We start from the raw sequence: 21,870 nt of genomic DNA, 5'->3' as shown, positions 1-21,870 counted from the left end.
AACTACAGAGTAAGATTTTGTTGAGAGACAAATATCTGCGTGTGTGGATAGATGCTGGCCGATGAGGTGGCTTACAGGGTATAGGGGATGACTGCGGAGCCTGATGACTAGAGTTCAATTCCTGGACCCCACCTAGTGAAAGGAGAAAGCCAATATCTGCAATGTCACCCTCTTGCCTCTGCTGTATGCACCTCAGAATGTGCACACACACGCCCACGCCCACACACACACACACACACACACACACACACACATAAAGAAGATGTCATTTAAAACTCTTTAATAGAGGCCGGGGTGTGGCTCAGTTGATAAACTACTTGCCCTGGGCTCCATCCACGACACCATATACACTGGGTCTGATGGCAGACACCTGTCATCATGACTCTCAGGAGGTAGAAGCAGGCGGATCAGAAGTTCAAAACCAGCCAGGAGGTGGTGGCACACACCTTTTTTTTTTTTTTTTTTTTTATCTTCTATATATGCATATACTGTATGCTATCTCCCAACACACTAGACGAGGACATCAGATCCCATTACAGATGGTTGTGAGCCACCATGTGGTTGCTGGGAATTGAACTCAGGACCTCTGGAAGAGCAGTCAGTGCTCTTAACCACTAAGCCATCTCTCCAGCCCCTGGTGGTACACACCTTTAATCAAGAAGGAAGGAATTCAAAGCCATTCTCAGCTATATAGTATATTGGAAGTCAGTCTGAGCTACATGAGACCATGTCTCAAACAACAAACAAACCATCTTAATAATTGCTGGTGAGGATGAGGAGCTGGAGAGATGGCTCAGCAGTTAAGAGCACTGACTGCTCTTCCTGAGGTCCTGAGTTCAATTCCCAGCAACCACATGGTGGCTCACAACCATCTGTCATGGGATCCGATGCCCTCAGGTGTGTCTGAAGACAGCTACAGTGTACCCATATAAATAACATAAATAAATCTTTGAGGGGGAGGGCACAGTGGGGGGAGAATTGCTGGTAAGGATGGAGAGATAGCTCGGCCATTAGTATTGGCTACGTTTGGTTTTTCTCACCCACGTGTTGGCTCACAACCGTTTGTAACTGATCTCAGCAGATCTGATATCCCTCTCTGGACTCTGAAAGCACCAGGCTGCTCACATGGTACACAGAGGTACATGCAGACCAAGGACCCATACACATTAAATAAATAGATTAATTAAAAGTTTGCATATAGAAGAGCCAGGCGTGATGGTACATGCCTTTAATCCAAGAACTTAAGAGACAGAGGCTGGTGGATCTCTGAGGACTAGCCTGGTCTACATAGGAAGTCCCAGGCCAGCCAAGGCTACATAATAAGACCCTGTCTCAGAAGAAACAGATGGAAAGGAAGAAGGGAAGGGACTTGAGACCAGGCAGACAGTGGTCCCTGAGATCCAGACATTACCCTGGCTCCTTTTGTCTACCTCCTCCTTGCTGGGTGGAGCATGCCCATTCATTCCCTGGGTCAGATTCATAAGGTCCTGACTCTGTGAATCTGAATACCATGGTCTGGGGCAAAGCTGATGTTTCAGTGTTCCCATCCAGGAGGCAGGTGCCCAGTGGTATAGTCTGGAGTTCGAGAAACATTAAGCACTGCCTTAATCCAGTACCAGGAGCCACGTATTCAAGGCCCACCCAGCGTGGATTCCCACCAGAAACTCTGCACAGTACACATATGAATCTCCAAGTCCGATCCACGTACAACTTCTCCCGTCTTCCGCAAAGGGCCTGAGCCCTCTGGGAGAGAAAGCCCATACTCCTGCAGCACACTCTGTTTCGCCTCTTGCCCCTGACTGGTACAATGGCCTTTCTCCTATCCAGGTGAAGCTCTGGGCATCAAATACCCAGTGCAGGTGCCCTACAAGCGAATCAAGAGCAATCCAGGCTCGGTGATCATCGAAGGACTGCCCCCCGGAATCCCATTCCGCAAACCGTGCACCTTCGGCTCTCAGAACCTGGAAAGGATTCTCTCTGTGGCTGACAAGATCAAGTTCACGGTCACCAGGTACTTGATAAGGAAGAACTCAGATTAGACTGGCTGGGATTGAGAGCTGGCTCCTATAGTAGAGGTGGGTCTACACACCAGGCCGGGTGCAGGGGATCCCGCGTATTAACTGGGTCCCCTTCTAACTGTCCCACATCAGTTCCTTAGGCATACCCAGCCCCCTGAGAAAGCAGACGTTTCATAGACATCCATGACCTGGACATCTGATTGATGTAGATTCTGGGGCTCAGGAGTCCATTTTATGGGGAAGTGTTCACTGAACAGGCACGAGGACCTAAGTTTGGATGCACCTCAGCACCCATGCAAAAATTTGGGCATGTTGGGGGGGTGTGTGTGCCTGTTACCCCAGCCATGACGTTTGGGAAAGACAGGAGGGTCCCAGGGGCTTGCTGCCTAGCCAGTCTGGCTAAATGACTTGCTTTGTGTTGGGTGAGAAACCTTTTCTCAAAAAGGAAACCAAGAAAAGTAGACTGATTAAGGAAGATTCTGGAAGTCGGCCTTTGGCGTGCATGTGTGTACATACACAAGTACTGTCTTCTCTCCCCTGCCCCCAGTGCACATGCTCACATGGTACAGATCCCAAAACATGCCCTCATCCTGACACACAGGAAGCAGAGACGGGAACATATGAGTTAAAGTTAGCTCAGGCCACATAATTAGACCCTTTCTTTAAAAAAAAAAATAAATAAATGCCAGGGGTATGGCCTGGCTGGTTTCCTAGGATGTCTAGCACACAGGAAGCCCTGAGGTCCATCTCTGGCACCTTATATAAACCAGGAGTAATGGTACATATCTCTAATCTCAGCACTCAGGAGGTAGAGGCAGGAGGATCAAAAATTCAGGGTCAGCCTTGGCTACAACATAAGGATTCAAGGCTAGTCTGGGCTATATGACTCAAACATTATATGCTAATGTCTGAAGCAGGCCCCGGGCATCTGTCACCAGTTCCTTGGCAAGCTAGTATCATCGTGTGCCTGCTGCTAGCCCTGTCCCCCTTCTCTTTTTCCTGAAGCTCACTTATGTTTCCCTTCTAGGCCCTTTCAAGGACTCATCCCAAAGCCTGGTAAGTGGTACCTCTGTGGGTTTGGGAGGTACTTGGTGTTGGGGATGGGGGTCTGTGTACAGTTCTGGGAGCTCAAAGCCCATCATGAGATACAACTGCCCAGCTCAGGAGCAGGACCTGGGTACTGCCCTACTGTTCCTGCAGATGCTCTGGTCTTAAGACTCAGAGAGCCAGTTGAGATAGCATTGGAGCCGTGGGCTTCACCCAGTCAGAGGTCGCAGCTGTGCCAGGGTCCCCATGACCTCTGAGAGACCTGGCTAACTCATGGAAGGGGGAAATTGATGGCAAATGTATTTGAGTGTTGTCATAGGGTGCAGGGGGCTTGGCGGTAAGATGTGAGCGGGTAGGGAGCTGGGAAGTTAACGTAGTCTGTAAAGTACTTGCTGTGCAAACAAGAGGACCTGAATTTGATCCCAGGAACCCACATAAGAAGCTGTGTGTAGGGAATGGAGTATTAACATGCGCGCCCGCACACACACACACCTGTGTGTAGTGGTGCAATTTGTAATCCTATGCCAGGGAGCTTTGCAAATTGCTAGAGCTCACTGAGCAGCCTGCCTGGTTGATTCAGCAAGCTCCAGGCCAGTAAGAGACAGTCTCAAATGAACAAAAGGAAAAAGGTGAGCATAGTGGTGCACCTTTAATCCCAGTACCCTGCAGGCAGCGGCAGGTTGGTCTCTGTGATTTTGAGGCTTGCCTGGTCAACAGAACAAATTCTAGGATAGCCAGGGTTACACAGAGAAACATTGTTTCAAAAAACAAACAAAAGAGGTCTCCTATGGAATCCCCCAGGGAGGGGCTCGGGGCGTGGCTCAGTGGTAGAGCCCCTGCCTAGAATCCCCCAGGGAGGGGCTGGGGGTGTGGCTAAATCAAGCTTGCTAAAATTACATGTATTCCACCAAGCCTGGTTTATGAGGTGCTGGGGCTGGAATCAGGGCCTTATGCATTCTAGACAAGAACCTATCAAATCAGGTATATCCCTAGCCCCCAAGACCCTATCTTGAAAAAGAATTTTTAAACAAAACAAACACAAAAAGCCCCTGGCCTCATTTTACCTTCTACAGTAGCTCACAGAGTGGACTCTAGGACCCTGTGCCCACTGTGGAGACAGTCCTGGGTGGAGCTAGAGGCTGAGCCAGAGCTGGCTGTCAGACTTTGGGGGAAATGAATACTTCCTCAGGAAGGAAGCTGGGGACAACAAGGCAATACTTGTGAACACAGAGGGCTGCCTTTCCTCCAGTGAGACATTCAGAAAGTCTCTTCTTTGGCACTGACCCTGGGTAGCCTGTCTGCCTGGTCCCATAGCAAGCTCCTCCTGTCCAACTCCTGCCCCAGCTCTTGAATTAGTTTGTAAATGTGGGCCTCTTAGACCCAGGCTGATAGCCTGAAGCCAGACCCTAGCCAGTGGCCAACCCTGACACAAGTGACTGCCTAAGCTGATGTCACTGCTGGGTGCTGCTGCTCCTGTCCCTTTGGGGTCCAGGAAGTGTGACTGGACCTCCAGCCTCGGTAGGAAACCAGTATATAAGTCAGCCAATCCCCCTACGGCCCCTATGTCTCTTCCCGGCCCCCAAACCCACTCATTTTGGGGGACAGAGTCCTGATGTGTATCGAAGACTGGCCTCAAATTTGTGACCTTCCTGCCTCAGCCTCCAGAGCGTTGAGGTAACAATTGTGGGCCACCACTCTGGGGTCGGTTAGCTTCTCACAAGAGGAAACATAGACTCAAGAGAGTTTAAGGAAATTTCTCGAAGTCACAAGCCTTAGCCTAGCCTGAGATTTGAAAGAAGACTTCTGTACTTGGAGGAGCCAGGGTTGTACCTTACTGTGCCAAATCTCTGATCCTGCTGAGTGTCTCTCTGTCGCCCTCTCCTGACCACTAGATGCAATGACATGGGTCCTGTCTGCAATCTCCCTGTTTAAACTGGTTGGGTTTTGTTGTTGTTGTTGTTGTTGTTGTTTTTTGTTTTTTTGTTTTTTGTTTTTGTTTTTTGGTTTGGTTTTAGAATTTTTTATTCGTTTGTTACGTTTTTCCAGACAGTGTTTCTCTGTGGAGCCCTTGTGTTCCTGGAACTTGATCTGTAGACCAGGCTGGCCTCAGACTCACAGAGATCTGCCTGCCTCTGGCTCCTGAGTACTAAGTTTAAAGGCATGAGTCACTAGCATCTGGTTTTAAATTTTTGAAGTGTGTGTGTGTGGGGGAGTATTGTGGGGGCGCACACACATGCGCAGAGGCCCGAAACAAGCTGTCAGTTCTTGGCGCTACCCTTTTTATTTTATTTTTTTAAGGTAGTATCTCTCACTAGCCTGAAGCTAGGCTGACCAGCTAGTCCTAGGCATCCCCCTGTCCCTATCAGTGATGGGATTACAATGTCTTTTTTGGTTTTTCAGGACAGGGTTTCTCTGTATAGCCCTGGCTGTCCTGGAACTCACTCTGTAGACCAGGCTGGCCTCAAATTCAGAAATCCGCCTGCCTCTACCCTCCAAGATTAAAGGTGTGCGCCACCACTGCCAGGCAGGGTTACAATTTCACACTATCACTCATAGCTTGAAAGAAAAAAAGGAAAGGAAAAACAAAAACAAAAAACTTTGTGAGTGCAATGCCTTCAGAGACCAGAAGATGTCACCAGAGCCCCTGCAGCTGGAGTTATAGATGTGAGCTGCCTGGCACCAGCCCTGGGAACTGAACTCAGGTCCTCTCAAAGAGCATGAGTGTTCTAAACCACTGAGCTGTCTCTCCTGTGTGTGTGTGTGTGTGTGTACGTGTGCGCGCACGCACATGCACACGCACACGCACATGCACATGCGTGCGCTCAGATCTTTAGCCTTAGAGACAGGAAGGTGTCTTTACGTCTTTACCAGCTGAGCTACTTGGCTGGCTTCAGGCCCTGCTTCTTACAGAGGATGTGGGGCTCAGATTCAGGTCTTTAAGTTTTCCAGATAAGCACTTTACCCACTGAGCCATCTCCCTAGCCCTGGCTTTTTGTCTGTTTGTTGTGGTTATTGCTGCTGTGGGTTTTTTTTTTTTTTTTGGGGGGGGGGGGGGCTATTTATCTGTTTGACCTGAATGTATTTATGTGCACCATGTGTGTGCCTGGTGTCTGTGGAGGTCAGGGAACTGGAGATAGAGATGGCTGGAAGCCACAATGAATGCTGGGAACTGAACCTTGTTCTTTTGCAAGAGTAACTATTACCCTTTTTTTTGTTGTTATTGTTGTTGTTGTTGTTTTTGTTTTGTTTTTCAAGACAGGGTTTCTCTGTGTATCCCTGGCTGTTCTGGAACTCATTCTGTAGACCAGGCTGGCCTCGAATGTAACCATCACTCTTAACCACTGCATCATCTCTGTAACCCTACCCCCAATCCCAGTTTCTTCTTTGAAAAAGAAAAGGTTTCCTTTTTTTCTTTTTTTGTGAAGTAGACCAGGCCAACCTGGAACTTAGTGGTGTTTAGCTGAGAATCATCTTAAACTTAGGATCCCCCCCCCTGCCTTCACCTCAGGGTGCTGGGGTTACAGATGTGTGTTATATTCTGTCAGACTAGTCCACTCTTGTCTGAGGGTTTCTGTTGCTATGATAAACACCGTGGCAAAAAACAAAAAAACAAAACAAAACAAAAAAAACACCTCAGAGCAGGAAGGGGTTGTTTCAGCTTTTAAATTCCTAGGGCACACTCCATCACTAAGGGAAGACAGGGTAGGAACCTGGAGGAACACCGTTTACTGCCTTTCCCCCTGACTTGCTCAGCCTGCTTTCTGTACACCTCAGGACTACCTGCTGGGCATGGCACAGTGGGGCTGGGCCCTCCCCGAGATCAAGCACTAATTAAGAAAATGCTCTACGGGGTTACCTACAGGCCTTCTGATGGAGGCATTGTCTCATTTGGGTTTGGTTTATGTCAGGGAAAGGTGCTGGGACAAGGTGCAGTCCCTTCTGTGTCTGAAAGGGTCCCCCAGCTGGGGAGGTCCCTGTGGGGAAGACTGTTGGAGGCATAATCCCAGAGGAATCACTGGAACAATTCAGGATGCTGAGTGAAGGATTAATGAGTCTTGTGGAGAGAGAAGGGGAAGGTGGGGCCTATATGCACTTGTGAACAGCATGCACAGTTGAAATCCCCCAAAAATGAGGGCAAATTAGTTTCTCCAAATCTATACAGTGGAGACCTGCAGGTGGAGTCGTTCTTTTCAGTGACAAGCCAGACTCATGTCTGGAGGCAAGGGTAGCTAGCTCTCAACCTAGGGAGGTGGCATTTTCCAGGCTGACTGAGGAGGCAGCCAGGAACTTGGACTTCTGGATCTTGTGTTTGTTTCGTTATTGTTGTTTGGAACAAAATGTCTCTGGTATGGGGGGCTGGCCTTGAACTTGATGGATGGACACCAAGGATGACCTTGAACTCTGACTTTCCCACTTCTGCTCTGCTTCCGCAGTGCTGGGATTGCAAGTGTGTACACCGTGCCATTTTGTGCAGTGCTGGGATGAAACTCAGGGCTTCAAGCCCTCCACCAATAGAATTACATCCCTAGCCAGCTTGAATTCTTTTTTTCTGTTTGTCTGTCTTTTGTTGCTGTTTGAGACAGGTTTCTCTGTGTGACCCAGGCTATCACAGAACTCATCTGTAGACCAGGCTGCCTTTGAACTCACAAAGATCCACCTGCCTCTACCTCTCAAGTGCCTGGACTAAAGGTGTAAGCCACCACCACCCAGTTCTGTCTGTCTTTAACAGTGTCTCACTAGGTAGCCCAGGCTGGCCTTGAATTTACAATCCTCCTCCTCCACACCTCCCATCCATCCCCCACCCCAGGTAACTGGGGTTACAGATCCATTCCACCAGGTTTGATGTGGTTTGGGTTTTATGTTCAGGCCTCAGAGCTTTGTTTTCCAAATGATATCAGATTTGAATGTTCTGGTGGTAGCTATGGCGACCAGCTTCCACCTGGGGCAGGTGGCCTACAGAAGGTAAAGCTGGAGCCGAGAACAGTAGAAGGAAGAGGCCTGAGCCCAGGTGGTGGGTTTGTGTGTGTGTGTGTGTGTGTGTGTGTGTGTGTGTGTGTGTGTGTAGAGACGGGGGTGGGGGGTGGGGAGAGATGAATTAAGATGTAGAAGGAGATAGGGTGGCTGATGGGGACGGTGGTAAAAAAAAAAAAAGATGAAAAATAATCTAAAAGCCTGGGTCTAAGAAGCCTTGGGTGGGGGTGAAGCTTTGTAAGTTGTGAGCTCCCTGGTGCCAGAGGCATTCAAGCTGAGGTTAGGTAGTCACTTAGCAAAGAGAATATTCTTACATAGTTTGCTGCAAAGGAGGATGGCACAGTACCTGGCAGGATCCCCTTCCGTTTGCTGCCCACTGTGACCTTCCGGTCGCTTCCCCTGCAGGATGTAGTCATGATGTACATCTGTCCTCCCAGCACCTGGGAGTAGTTCAAGGCCAGCTTCTGTCACATAGTAAGTTTGAGGCTGGCCTGGGCTATAAGAGACCTTGTCTCAAAACTGAATCATAGGGACCTGAGAGATGGCTGGCACAGAGTTGGCCCACAGTTGCCTGTAACTCCAGTGCCAGGGGATCAGATGCCCACTTCTAGCCACCATAAGCGCCACAGACACTTGGCACACACAGACACAGACACACATCACCTGCATCACGGTTAACCTCTGACACCAGGGTGCAGCTTCAGTGCAGTCAAGGAAAAGTGGGGTGCACTAGGGTCCCCACAGACAGAGCTACCAGCTTCCTGTGTGACATCAGCAAGCCAGGTTCAGCTCTTTGGAGCATCAATGCCCTCAACTATAAAACAGAAATGGGATTGTTTTGTCTCTAGTCTGGAGCCCTAGGCCAAGGCCAGATAGGTCTCAGGCAGAGGCTCAGAAGGGCTGGCTCTGCAGCCTGGATTAGATCTTAGAGATGTAGGCCTGGCAGGTCTTTGTGCTGGGTCCCTGCTGCACAGAAACCTGAGCACCCTGGGGAAGCTACAGCCAAATTCCCAACAGTCCCAGTTTAATCTAAGACACCCACAACCGACTTCCCGGTTCAATTTCAATTTTGAGAAAGTGTTACGGCAAATTAAGCCCCCACTCCTACCCCGTGAGAATTTACTCCAATCATACAGAGAACAAGGGGGAAATTTTTTAATCTCTTTTAATAATATTGTGTTCCTAAAGAGAAAGCATCCCAGGACAGACCCCTCTTGTGGCTTTATGGAAGTTTAAGCTATCCCAGTGTGTCTTATGCCTACTTTCATCGGTGAGTTTCAGGTGGGAACCCTTGAGTTACACCTTGGGCAGTTAGATGTGTTTACAGAGACAGAAACTGCAATTTTTAGACATTTCTGAACAAATGGGAAGATTTACGGTGTAAAAATATTGTCATGCTTAAGGTAGACCAAGATAGCTAGCTAGCTGTTTAACCAAGGCCACCCTGCCCACCCAGCAGAATTATGCTTGTCCTGGTGAGAGGAAGAGGCCTGAGCCCAGGTGGTGGATGAGTGTGTGTGTGTGTGTGTGTATTTTTTTATTATGAGAGTGTCCTGTCTGTAGATATGCCTACATGCCAGGTGAGAACATCACATCCCATTACAGATAACAATCTGTAATGTGAGCCACCATGTGGTTGCTGGGAATTGAATTCAGACCTCTGGAAAAGCAGCTTGTATTCTTAACCACTGAGCCATCTCTCCAGCCCATTTCTTTCTTTCTTTTTTTCCTTCCTTGTTTGGTTGGTTGGTTTGGTGGTTTTGTTTTGGAGACAGGGTTTCTCTGTGTAGCCCTGACTGTCCTGGGACTCGCTCTGTAGACCAGGCTGGCCTCAAACTCAGAGATGCACCTGCCTGAGTGCTAGGGTTAAAGGCATACACCACCACCACCTCCCTGCAAACTTAATATTTTCTAAGTTTTTATAATAATGATTTACCTGAGGAAAGTGGCTATTCCATTTCTCTAACATTGTCTGAGGCCCAGTTTGAATGCTTGGTGGAGGGGAAGGGCCTGCCTGCCTCACAAAGGTAGTTCTCAGTGCTGAGGGGCTCTCAGTGTTATCTACCGTCACCTCAAAAGGAAGGAGGGCTTCCTGAATGAGGGAACCTGACGTAGGCCAGGGGACCAGACCATCTCTTCTGCCCCCTTGGGAACTAAGTTTGCCATTTCTACTCTGTGCTGTCAGATACATTAACTATGACCTTCAATTTGGATAATTTACTATGATCTTAGATAAGTTAACTGGGTCTGGGATCTTGGGTAAGTTAGCTCACTGTGTATGATCATAGAAAGTTAACTTAGTATCTCTGGTCTTAGATAAGCCTACCTTAACAATCTATAATTTTAGGTAGGTTGACTTACTATCTCTCGGCCGTCATTTCTTCAGGGTCTCTGCCTTTCTGTATTCCGTTCCTCAAGGCCTGAGGAATATTTCCCTGGTCCCAATCCTCCAGACTTCCTGCCTTCTTCCTTCTCTACCCTTTCAGCTCTGTCTTGGTCTTGAGAACTCAAAATAATACTGTCCTTTCTTGGTGTCTAAAGATGCTACAATCCCGGGGCCAGCCACACTTGCTCCCAGTGATTACCGGTGCTGCTGTCTCTCAGTATGGCTCGGGTAATGACTACCTTTCTGTCTTCCTGAGATGGCCTCTGCCAGGGTGGGGCAGGGAGGCCTCTGTGAGTAGATGCCCCACTGCTGGGCCCAGATCTGGCCCTATGCTTCCTCCTTTATTCCCAAAGGAGCTATGGAGCCAAGTGTCTGGGAAACCCTGCCCATTTCCTAGTCTATGGAAACTCAGCCAGAGGCACTGTGGCCCTTCTCTGCTCCTGGATGGGATAAAGATTGCAAGTCCTTGCTGGGCATGGTGGCCCACGACTTTAGTGTAAGTGCTCAAGAGGCAGAGAGAGATCTACAGAGTGAGTTCCAGAACAGCCAGGGCTACACAGAGAAACCCTGTCTCAAAAAAGAAAACCAAAAGATTTCATGTTCTGTTCTGCACCCCATGTGTGGTTGGAAAGGAACTTCTATGTTCTCAGGATCATTTAAAAAAAAAAAAAAAGGCTCTGCCACCCCATGAGGTTGAGGGAGCCTCAGACTAGAAACCTGCCGGGCGGTGGTGGCGCACGCCTTTAATCCCAGCACTTGGGAGGCAGAGGCAGGCAGATTTCTGAGTTCAAGGCCAGCCTGGTCTACAGAGTGAGTTCCAGGACAGCCAGGGCTACACAGAGAAACCCTGTCTCGAAAAACAAAACAAAACAAAACAAAAAAAGATTCCAGAAACCCTTTCGTAGACATATGAAGGGGATGGCTCAGTCAGCAAACCCACAGAGAAAAGGACCAAATATGGTGGCATCCACTTACACCCCCAGCTCTGGGGGAGCAGAGAGAAACAAGTGAATGCACAGTGCAGCCTGCCTAGCCTGCTTGGCCAGTTCCAAATGAGAGACTTCTGTCAAAAAAGTAAGCGTCCCGAGGAAGGGCTTTGTTGGTATAGGGGCATGAATAGACAAACTCACACAAAACTAACCTCTGAAGGCCACCCAAGTCGATAAGAGCAACTGACACCTTCGTTTGAGGCAGTGTGACATCAGCACAGAGTGGCAGCCCGCCACATTATTTGTCTTTGAGTCACGTTAGAACAGGAAGTGTGGGGTGAAGGTGGGACTCGGCTCCATGGTTACTGGACACTCGGGTCTTTGCAGGGTGTTGAGGAAAGGTTAGATGACAATTGGGGGTGGGGTGGGGATGGGGACACTGTAGCCAGACTTGGCTGTTTTGTGGGTTCTTTTCTCTTTCACCCCTCTTCTTTCACCCTTTCAACCCCCTAACACCAGGTGGGGGGGGGGAGAGAATCTAATAAAGTCAGGGGTAGGAAAGGGGCCTGATATCTTTAAACTACTTCTTCCTCCTAATCAGGGGTATAGATTTCCTTGGGGGTGGGTTTGATTTGGCTCTTATTTCTTCTTTGTGCACGACTACTTAATCAACAGCAACCAACCAGGAGCCCACCAACAGCAACCTCCTCTCTCTCTCGGGGGACCCTAGCATTTATATCCTCTAAAAAGTCCCCAGATTTCCAAAGGTCACACACTTACAGAAACTATCTGCAGCTGGCAAAACCATGCCCCTACCAGAGCACAAGGCAAATCACAGTCAACCGCTGCTGTGAACAGTCTGAATCGGCCCATCTCCCACACGTGGGACTAAAACGAAAACACAGTCTTACGATATTTCTGCATTTTTTTTTTTTAAAGAAACCAAAATTCTCACTACAGGACACGAAGCTGGAAAAACCACCAGACCAAGGAGACTGCAACAAGACAGCTGGCAGCCAGGTCAGAAGGGTCCCAGGGGTCTCTGTCTGTGCCGCTGTTTGAACAAATTACAGGCTAAGCACAGTGGCAAGCATCTGCAGTCCTTAGCTCTTGACAGTCCAGGCAAGAAGATCAGGCCATCTTTTGAGATCATCTTTGGCTGTATACTGGATTTGAGACTCAAGTAATGAGCTGTTTGAGACTCTGGCTTAAAACAAACTAAATAAAAGGAAGGAAGGAAAAGATGGAAAATTGGGGACTTTAAGAAAAATAACACCCTAGGTTTGGCTCAGCTAGAGGACTCCAAGCTGGACAACCTGAGTTCAGTCCCTGGGACCCACTCGGTATATAAGAGGAAACATACTCCCACAGGTTGTCCTCTGAGTCAAGCGTGGTGGTACACATGTCATTTAGCACACAGGAGGCAGAGGCAGCCAGATCTCTGTGGGTTCCAGCCTAGCCTAGTATATACATAGCAATCTGGAGAACAGCCAGAGTTACATGGTGCAGCTCTGTCTCAAAGACAAGCCTGGTGACGCACGCCTGTGATCCCAGCACTAGGAAGGCAAAGAGGCAGGCGGGTCTCTGAGAGTTCAAGGCCAGTCTGATCCACAATGGTCCAGGTCATCCAGGGCTACACAGAGAAATCCTGTCTCAGAAAACAAAAGCAAACACAAACTAAAAACCCCATCAGTTGTCCTGTGAGCTTCACATGCCTACTATGGTCCACATGCATGGATATATGCACATAAACAAAATAAGTTAATTAAAAAACTTCCAGTGGAACACGCCCAGCACCAGGAAAGCTGAGGCAGGAGGTTCATGGGATTGAGGCCCAGCTGCAAAACAAAAAAAAAAAAAAAAAAAAAAAAAAAAACCAACAATGAAGTTGAACTTGCCAGTGTTTATTTGTTCTTAGGTTTTTTTTTTTTAGCTTTTTGTCCCCTTTAACTTGCTGTCCCTCCTTACCACAAATACTCTTGAGAGTAGCCCCTGCTTCCTGCAGGAGGCATCCTGTTCCACCCAGGTAGAGAAAGGCCCAAGTCATTCAAGGCCCCTGAACGTCACCCTGAGATTGGGCAGTGTAGCAGCCCCAGCATGGCTGCCAAGCCAGGTGTGTTGATCCTCTGTACATATCTGGCTGTGATTTCATATGCCAGGATCTGCCAAGCTTTGTGTCTGTAACTCCAGCACTAAGGACGCTAAGGGCCTCAAATAACAACAGCAAAAAAAATGGCAGGAGTGGAGTTGGGCCAGGAGTTAGCTCAGTTGGTAGAGCACTTGACTTGCATGAAGGCCTGGATTCAGTTCCCAGCACTCAAGGCAGGGGGGAATCAGGAGTTCAAGGTCATCTTTGGCTACAGGATGAGTTCAAGGACAGCCTGGGCTGCATTCAACCATGACTTCCCCACCCCCAAAAAAAGGACCTGTGCAGCCAGATGGCATACCTTTAATCCCAGCAGAGGCAGGCGATGTCTATGAATTCGAGGCTAGCCTGGGCTACAAAGTGAGTCCAGGACAGGTTATACTGAGAAACCCTGTCTCAAAAAAATCAAAAGGAAAGAGAGAGAGAGAGAGAGATTTCAAATTTAAGAGAACTGATTTCAGATATCTAAGAAATAAAACACAGAAAATAGAATTTCTTGCGGTGACAGGAAACTTGAACAGTGGGCGATAAGAATTTTTTGTTGTTCTTAGCCACTGTGTATGGATGTGGGGGTGTGGGGGTGTGGGTGCTTGTGCAACTGACTGTGTGCAGGTCAGAGGTCAACCTCTCACCAGACCAGTTCCAGGGGATCTATCACCCTCTTCTGGCCTCTTCAGACACTGTACACATATGATGTATATATAAATAAATATGATATAAACTGAACATGAACACCTTTAAAGTCAGCACTGGTAAGCAAAGGCAGGGAAGCAGACAGACAGATACACACGTACGTACATACATACATACATACATACATACATACATACAAAAGATGGTTGAAGTGCAGACACTCTATCAGTCATGTCACTCCAAAATTCATCTTTTAAAACCAAGTGAGCTAAGCCGTAGCTCAGTGGCCCAAAGCACATGGAATACCCTGGTTCCATCCCCAGCACCTAGCAGGACAGGGCGGGCATCCCCCCTAATCCTAACACGCAGAGGGCTGACATAGACAGGATGTTTATGTTCAAGGCCAGTATGGGCAGCAGCATAAGACCCACCCAGTCTTACAGAAATGAAAACAAGAATACAAAACAAAAGAGCAAATGTTCCAGTCTCCTGTGTGATGCCTGGTGTCACCTCCCGAGCGTCTCATCACACTTGATGCTGGGTTATGACTGATATCCCCTGCAATGTTGGCTCCACTTGGGTGCTCTAAGCCTGGGCTGTGGTGGTGCTGCTGCTTTGGAAAACTCAGGTGCATGGAAAGTTGAATAGATGAATGGGAGGTGAGTGTGGATGGGTGTGTCGGTGGATGAGTGTGAGCGGAAGTGAGTGGGCGCGTGGATGGTATACTTATTACTTACTTATGAGACCAAAGCAGCTGTCATGGAGAGGGCAGTACTGCAGAGGCCACACAGCAGACGTTTGTCTCCCTACAGATGAGGATGACGCCAACAGGCTCGGGGAGAAGGTGATCCTCCGAGAGCAGGTGAAGGAGCTCTTCAATGAAAAATACGGTCAGTGCTCCCTAGTGCTCCCATGTGGCCGGGGTAGGTCTACAGGGTGGCTCTCATGACCCTGGTGGCTGATGTCAGTGTTCCCATGTGCCCCATGTGGCCGGGGTGGGTCTACAGGGTGGCTCTCGTGACCCCGGTGGCTGATGTCAGTGCTCCCCAGTGCTCCCATGTGGCCAGGGTGGGTCTACAGGGTGGCTCTCGTGACCCTGGTGACTGATGGCATGTGTATTGGTTGCTTTTGTCTACAACCCAACTTAGGGAAGGAAGGGTTTACAGATTAAAATTATAGACCATAGGGCAGGAGAGTGAGGACCCTGGTCATTATCATTATCACATCTGTAGTCAGGAGACAGAGAGATGGGTGCTGGTACCCAGCTCACTCTGTCCATTTCATTCAGTTCTGGACCCCAGCCTGTGGGATGGTGACACCCACATTTAGTCAGGGTCCACATCAATTAAGTCAATCTAGAAACTCACAGATATGCCCGGAGGTATGTCTTCTGGGCAGTTCTAGAGTCTGATGTCACATACACACATGGGTGATGTTGCTGTCCCTGGGGCTGGATGACTGCTGAGCTGGGCTGTCAGAGTCATAACCCTGTCCCCAGAGTTTCACCATTTGACATGGGACCATCTTTCTCTGGCTCTGATCCCTGTTCCTCAGGTGAGGCCCTGGGACTGAACCGGCCTGTGCTAGTTCCTTACAAACTGATCCGGGACAGCCCGGATGCTGTGGAGGTGAAGGGCCTCCCAGATGACATCCCCTTCCGGAACCCCAACACCTATGACATCCATCGGCTGGAGAAGATCCTGAAGGCCAGGGACCATGTGCGGATGGTTATCATCAACCAGCTCCAGTGAGTGCTGTGGGGGACAGTGGGGGGGAGGGGGGGGACAGCAGGGCGAGGGTGCCACAGTGGCCCAGGACACCAATCATCGGGTCAGCAGGAGTCCGTCAGAGAGAGAGAGGATCCCGAGTCAGAAGATCAGCTCCAAATTCTGTGGTTGTTTTGAGACAGCATTTCATGTAGCCCAGGCTGGCCCAGAACACACTATGTAGCTAAGGCTGACCTTCATCTCCTAATATTCCAGCCTCTACATCTCAAGTGCTGGGAAAGAGATTCAGGGATCTCGAGCCCTGGTCACTTGAATGGGGTTTTGGTGAGAACATATGCATGGTGGAAGGAGCTGCTTACCTCATGAGAGCCAGGGAGCAGAGAGAAGACAGGAGGATGCAATTGTACCAGCATCCCCACTGAGGACGTGCCATACATGGCCTATCCCTCCCACTAAGCCCCTCCTCTTAAAGGTCTACCACCCCCAGTGATGTGCCAGGTTGAGGACCACACATTTAACACATGGACCATTGAGCCCCACTTAGGGTGTAAGTCTATAGCTTGAACTGACCTAGCTGTAGCCACCGCAGCTGGCTTCTTGGATGTGGAGAGGTGATGTCTGTATCCCATGGAGCAGATGAGGAAGGGAAACCTTACTTCAGCCTGGCTTCTATCTTTTTCAGACCCTTTGCGGAAGTCTGCAATGACCCCAAGGTACCAGGTGAGTGAGAGGCAGGAGAGGCCAGCTTTCTCCCTCATAGGGCCTAGTCTATTGCCTTCAAAAAAGAAAATCTTAAATAAATAAAGATATGCAGCATAAGACCCTGTCTTAGGGAAACAACACATCGATATAAAACAGAAACAGGAAGTATTCCTGGGTGGCGCCCCATGTCACCTGAGCATCATCCCACATGTCACACTTGTTTCTGGGGTTAGGACTGATATGAGTGTCAGACTGTTAGCTCTTCTTGGGGTGCTCTAAGCCTGGGCTGTGGTGGGGTGCTGCTTTGAAAATCCAGGTGCATGGAAAGATGAATGGGTGGACAGATGGGTGAATGGGAGCTGAGGGAATGGTGGGCGCGCGGATGGTATACTTACTTATGAGACCTAAGCAGCTGTCATGGAGAGGGCAGTACTGCAGAGGCCACACAGCAGACGTTTGTCTCCCTACAGAAGAGGATGACTCTAACAGGCTCGGAAAGAAGGTGATCCTCCGAGAGCAGGTGAAGGAGCTCTTCAATGAAAAATACGGTCAGTGCTCCCTAGTGCTCCCATGTGGCTGGGGTGGGTCTACAGGGTGGTTCTCGTGACCCTGGTGACTGATGGCATGTGTATTGGTTGCTTTTGTCTACAACCCAACTTAAGGAAGGAAGGGTTTACAGATTAAAATTATAGACCATAGGGCAGGAGAGTGAGGACCCTGGTCATTATCATTATCACATCTGTAGTCAGGAGGCAGAGAGATGGGTGCTGGTACCCAGCTCACTCTGTCCATTTCATTCAGTTCTGGACCCCAGCCTGTGGGATGGTGACACCCACATTTAGTCAGGGTCCACATCAATTAAGTCAATCTAGAAACTCTCACAGATATGCCCGGAGGTATGTCTTCTGGGCAGTTCTAGAGTCTGATGTCACATACACACATGGGTGATGTTGCTGTCCCTGGGGCTGGATGACTGCTGAGCTGGGCTGTCAGAGTCATAACCCTGTCCCCAGAGTTTCACCATTTGACATGGGACCATCTTTCTCTGGCTCTGACCCCTGTTCCTCAGGTGAGGCCCTGGGACTGAACCGGCCTGTGCTAGTTCCTTACAAACTGATCCGGGACAGCCCGGATGCTGTGGAGGTGAAGGGCCTCCCAGATGACATCCCCTTCCGGAACCCCAACACCTATGACATCCATCGGCTGGAGAAGATCCTGAAGGCCAGGGACCATGTGCGGATGGTTATCATCAACCAGCTCCAGTGAGTGCTGTCGGGGACAGTAGGGGGACAGCAGGGCGAGGGTGCCACAGTGGCTCAGGACACCAATCATCAGGTCAGCAGGAGTCTGTCAAAGAGAGAGGATCCCGAGTCAGAAGATCAGCTCCAAATTCTGTGGTTGTTTTGAGACAGCATTTCATGTAGCCCAGGCTGGCCCAGAACACACTAGCTAAGGCTGACCTTAAACTCCTAATATTACTACCTCCACATCCTACACGCCTGGATTTTAGGCCTGAGCTAATGTACTCCTATAATCCTGGTAATGGAGAAGCAGAAGCAGTAACATAGACCAGCCTTGGTCTTTGGCAAGACTGTCTCAAAAGAGGTTCAGGGATCTCGAGCCCTGGTCACTTGAACGGGGTTTTGGTGGGAACATATGCATGGTGGAAGGAGCTGCTTACCTCATGAGAGCCAGGGAGCAGAGAGAGAGACAGGAGGATGCAATTGTACCAGCATCCCCACTGAGGACATGCCATATGACCTATCCATCCCACCAAGCCCCTCCTCTTAAAGGTCTACCACCCCTAATAAAGTGCCAAGTTGAGGACCACACATTTAATGCATGGACCATTGATTGAGCTGGGCTTAGGATGTAAAACTATAGCTTGAACTGTAACCAAAGCTGACCTTCCTTATAGCCAGAGCAGCAGATGAGGAGGGGAAATCGTCTAATTATGGCCTGGCTTCTGTCTTTTTCAGACCTTTTGGGGAAGTCTGCAACAATGCCAAGGTGCCAGGTAAGTGACAGACAGGAGAGGCCAGCCTTCTCCCTCATGGGGACTAGTCTAATGCCGTCAAAAAAAAAGAAAAAAAAAAAAAAAAAAAAAAAAAGAAAGAAAAGGCACAGACAGGTACGAGCTTGGGACAGCTCAGTGGATAGAGGTGATTGCTGCCAAACCTGATGACCTGACTTCAGTCCCTAGGACTCACATGATGGAGAGAGGGCCAACCACCTCTGCAAGTTGGCCTCTGACCAGCGTTCATGTGCCACATATATACATACATACACACATATATACATACATACATGTATGCATACATACATACAAATAAATTTTAAAACAAATAGGTGGGCTAGAGAGATGGCTCAGTGGTTAAGAGCACTGACTGCTCTTCCAGAGGTCCTGAGTTTAGTTCCCAGCACCACATGGTGGCTCACAACCATCAGTAATAGGATCCAATCCCCTCTTCTGGTGTGTCTGAAGATAGCAATAGTGTAATCACATATAATAAACAAAACATAAAAAAAAAAAAAAAAAAAAACCAAAAAACAAGTAGATAAGGCTGGGGTGTGGACTCATCTTAGGATTCCCCAGTACTGTACCGTGTAAATCAGCTGTAGTGGCACAAACCTTTAATCCCAATACGTGGGAGATGGAAGGCTGGAGGATCAGGAGTCAAGGCCAGGTTCAGCTATGCAGTGACTTGGAGGCCAGCCTAGGCTACGTGAGACCCTGCCTCAACAAACCAGACCAAAATACTTAAGCAGGAAATGGGTGGCAGAGAGGATACTGAAGGCTTTTAAAGGTCTGGGGTTGGCAGCCATACTGAAAACTGAATGTTCTAGGTGATGCTGTGAAAATACCTAGAACCTGTTGAGGTAGGTGAGGGTTATTTTATCAGCAAAACAGGTAGATGAACAGGAGCCAGAAGTAGGACGGCTGGCCTTTAGACCTGCTTAGGAAATAAGGCTAGACAAGTGAGACTCAGCCACTGAGCCTAGGGTGCTAGCCCCAGGGCACTGAGAGAATATAGGTGTAGCTCATAGGCAGGTAGTGCCCCTGCCTAGAATCCCCCAGTGAGGGGATGGGGGCGTGGCTCAGTGGTAGAGCCCCTGCCTAGAATCCCCCAGTGAGGGGCTGGGGGCGTGGCTCAGTGGTAGAGCCCCTGCCTAGAATCCTCCAGTGAGGGGCTGGGGGCGTGGCTCAGTGGTAGACCCCCTGCCTAGAATCCCCCAGTGAGGGGCTGGGGGTGTGGCTCAATGTATACAAAACCCTGAGTTCTTTTCCCAGGACATCAAAATGAGTAAAACACTAAAAATCTAAAAGCAGGGCCTTTCTCCCGGGAGCTCAGGAGGCCGACCCATGACAGCCCCTGGCATCCATCCGGCTTCAGCATCTGTTTCTTTCACCAGCCAAAGACAACATTCCCAAGCGCAAGAGAAAGCGGGTCTCTGAAGGCAACTCCGTCTCCTCCTCTTCCTCGTCTTCTTCATCCTCGTCCTCTAATCCAGAGTCTGTGGCATCCACCAACCAGATCTCCCTCGTGGTAAAGTCACGCGGATCCGAACTTCACCCTAATTCTGTGTGGCCTTTGCCCCTCTCTCGGGCAGGGCCATCCACAGCTCCAGGAACTGGGAGGCACTGGGCTCTGAGAGGGACTCAGCCAACCACAGAGGTGCAGGCACATCATCCACTTGTTTTGCCCACAAGATAGACTGAGGGTCCGTGTAATCAGCCAGTGTTTGAAGTGTGGCTATCACCTGTGATGTCTGTAAATGAGGTCAGCAGGAACCAGAGGGTAGATGGTCACATGACAGCTCAGCCTCCCTCACCTGGCGGCCACATTGCTTCATTTAGCCCTTTCCTGATTCAGAGAAACTTATGTAAAAAACAAAACACCCAGGGTGTGGTGTCTTATGCCCTTAGTGAAGGGGAGAAGATCAGAAGTTCAAGGCCAGCTAGGGCTATGACTCTGTCTCAGAGAAAACTGCTAACTGGGGGGCTGAAGGTGTGGCTTAGTCAGCAGGGTGCTTGCCTTGCATGCCTGAAGCCCTGGGTTCTATTCCCAGCACCGCCTAAACTGGACCTGGTGGTACACGCCTGGTCTCCTAAGACTGGAGAGGTAGAGGCAGGAGGATCAGAAGTTCAAGGTCACCCTCAGCTACGTAGAAAGTTTGAGGCTAGCCTGGGCCACACGATACTGCCTCAAGAAAAAGGAATGGAGGAAAGAAAGACTTTTTTTTTTTTTTTTTTCATTCTTCCCTCTCATTGACTACCCCCTCCCTTCACCCCAAGAGGTGGGGCAGTGTCTGTGGGGTGAAACTGGGTGAACGATGCTTTCTGCTCATGCTGGCTCAGCCCTTGATGGTGTCAAGTTCTATATTGAACCTCTTAAACACAGGTGGGGACAATCACTGCATTCCTCCTGTGTGACCTCAGACAGATCTCTTTCCCTCTCCGGGCCTCAGAGGCTGCATAATAAGTAGCGTTTGAATTCACCCTCAAAGAAAGCGTGCTAGTTATTCTGGGAGTTCCTCCGTGTCATCTGGAGTCCTAATGTGGTCCCTCTGTCCCCTCCCCCCCTCTCTCTAGCAGTGGCCAGTGTACATGGTGGACTATTCCGGACTAAACGTGCAGCTTCCGGGCCCCCTTGATTATTAGACCTCAGAGCCGAATCAGGACCTCAACTCAAAAGACTAAAGGAACATGTAATTTATGTACAAAGTATATTCGGATATGTATCAATGCCTTTTAGTTTTTCCAATGATTTTTACACTATATTCCTGCCGCCAAGGCCTTTTTAAATAAGTAAAGAAAATGAAAAAGAACAAAAGCGTCACTTTTTTTTTCCCCTGCTTATTTGTGCATGTTTGGTGGTGTGGCCCCACCCAACAGGTGGTATGGTTCCATCTAGGGACTGAGTCAGACAAGACACCAGCTCAGGTGCCCTGGTTCTACCATACCCAGAAGTCTCCTATTCCTGAGTGCTAGGCTGTAGCGTCCAGGGACAGAAGTTATTTTCTTGACTGCCAAGGGACTGAGGCCACAAGAGGAGCTACGGGTCCTTGCCTGGCCTGCACAAAGCCATGGATTCCCCACCCCCACCCCCCAGCGCTGGGCGTGGTGGTGTGCACCTGTAATCCCAGCACCCAGGAAGTGGAGACCGGAGGATCCGGAGTTTCCCGTCTGGAGTTGGGGAGATGACTGGGTGGGGAGTCCCTCCTTTGTGAGCATATTGATCTGACCTCTGATTCCCAATAGCCATGTTAACAGCCATGCAGTGGGGTGGTATACCCCTATAATCCAGCA

At 49.2% G+C, this 21,870-nt stretch overlaps 1 protein-coding gene across 14 annotated transcripts in view; it reads left to right on the top strand.

Annotated features, from left to right (window-relative positions):
- Gtf2ird1 (GTF2I repeat domain containing 1) overlaps positions 1-21,394 on the top strand; it is a 99,205-nt gene extending 77,811 nt beyond the window's left edge. For 4 of the 14 annotated variants that reach the window (XM_076923113.1, XM_076923103.1, XM_076923105.1 and 1 more), the window contains 10 exons: positions 1,828-2,011; positions 3,046-3,074; positions 12,291-12,371; positions 14,943-15,020; positions 15,685-15,877; positions 16,540-16,577; positions 17,030-17,107; positions 17,629-17,821; positions 18,539-18,576; positions 19,974-20,421. In XM_076923113.1, the coding sequence (XP_076779228.1) occupies positions 1,828-2,011; positions 3,046-3,074; positions 12,291-12,371; positions 14,943-15,020; positions 15,685-15,877; positions 16,540-16,577; positions 17,030-17,107; positions 17,629-17,821; positions 18,539-18,576; positions 19,974-20,275 (1,214 nt within the window). In that variant the 3' untranslated portion in view covers positions 20,276-20,421. Of the gene's footprint in view, positions 1-1,827; positions 2,012-3,045; positions 3,075-12,290; positions 12,372-14,942; positions 15,021-15,684; positions 15,878-16,539; positions 16,578-17,029; positions 17,108-17,628; positions 17,822-18,538; positions 18,577-19,973; positions 20,422-21,153 lie in introns of those variants that run through there. The other 10 variants (XM_076923109.1, XM_076923106.1, XM_076923101.1 and 7 more) reach the window with 6 other exon arrangements.
- Positions 21,395-21,870: the final 476 nt, after the last annotated feature.

This window comes from Arvicanthis niloticus, chromosome 24 (assembly GCF_011762505.2).
Source record: "Arvicanthis niloticus isolate mArvNil1 chromosome 24, mArvNil1.pat.X, whole genome shotgun sequence".
In the NCBI taxonomy this organism is placed as follows: Eukaryota; Metazoa; Chordata; class Mammalia; order Rodentia; family Muridae; genus Arvicanthis; species Arvicanthis niloticus.
Note: the sequence above shows the minus strand (reverse complement) of the source record. Positions and strands in the feature narration are given on the sequence as shown.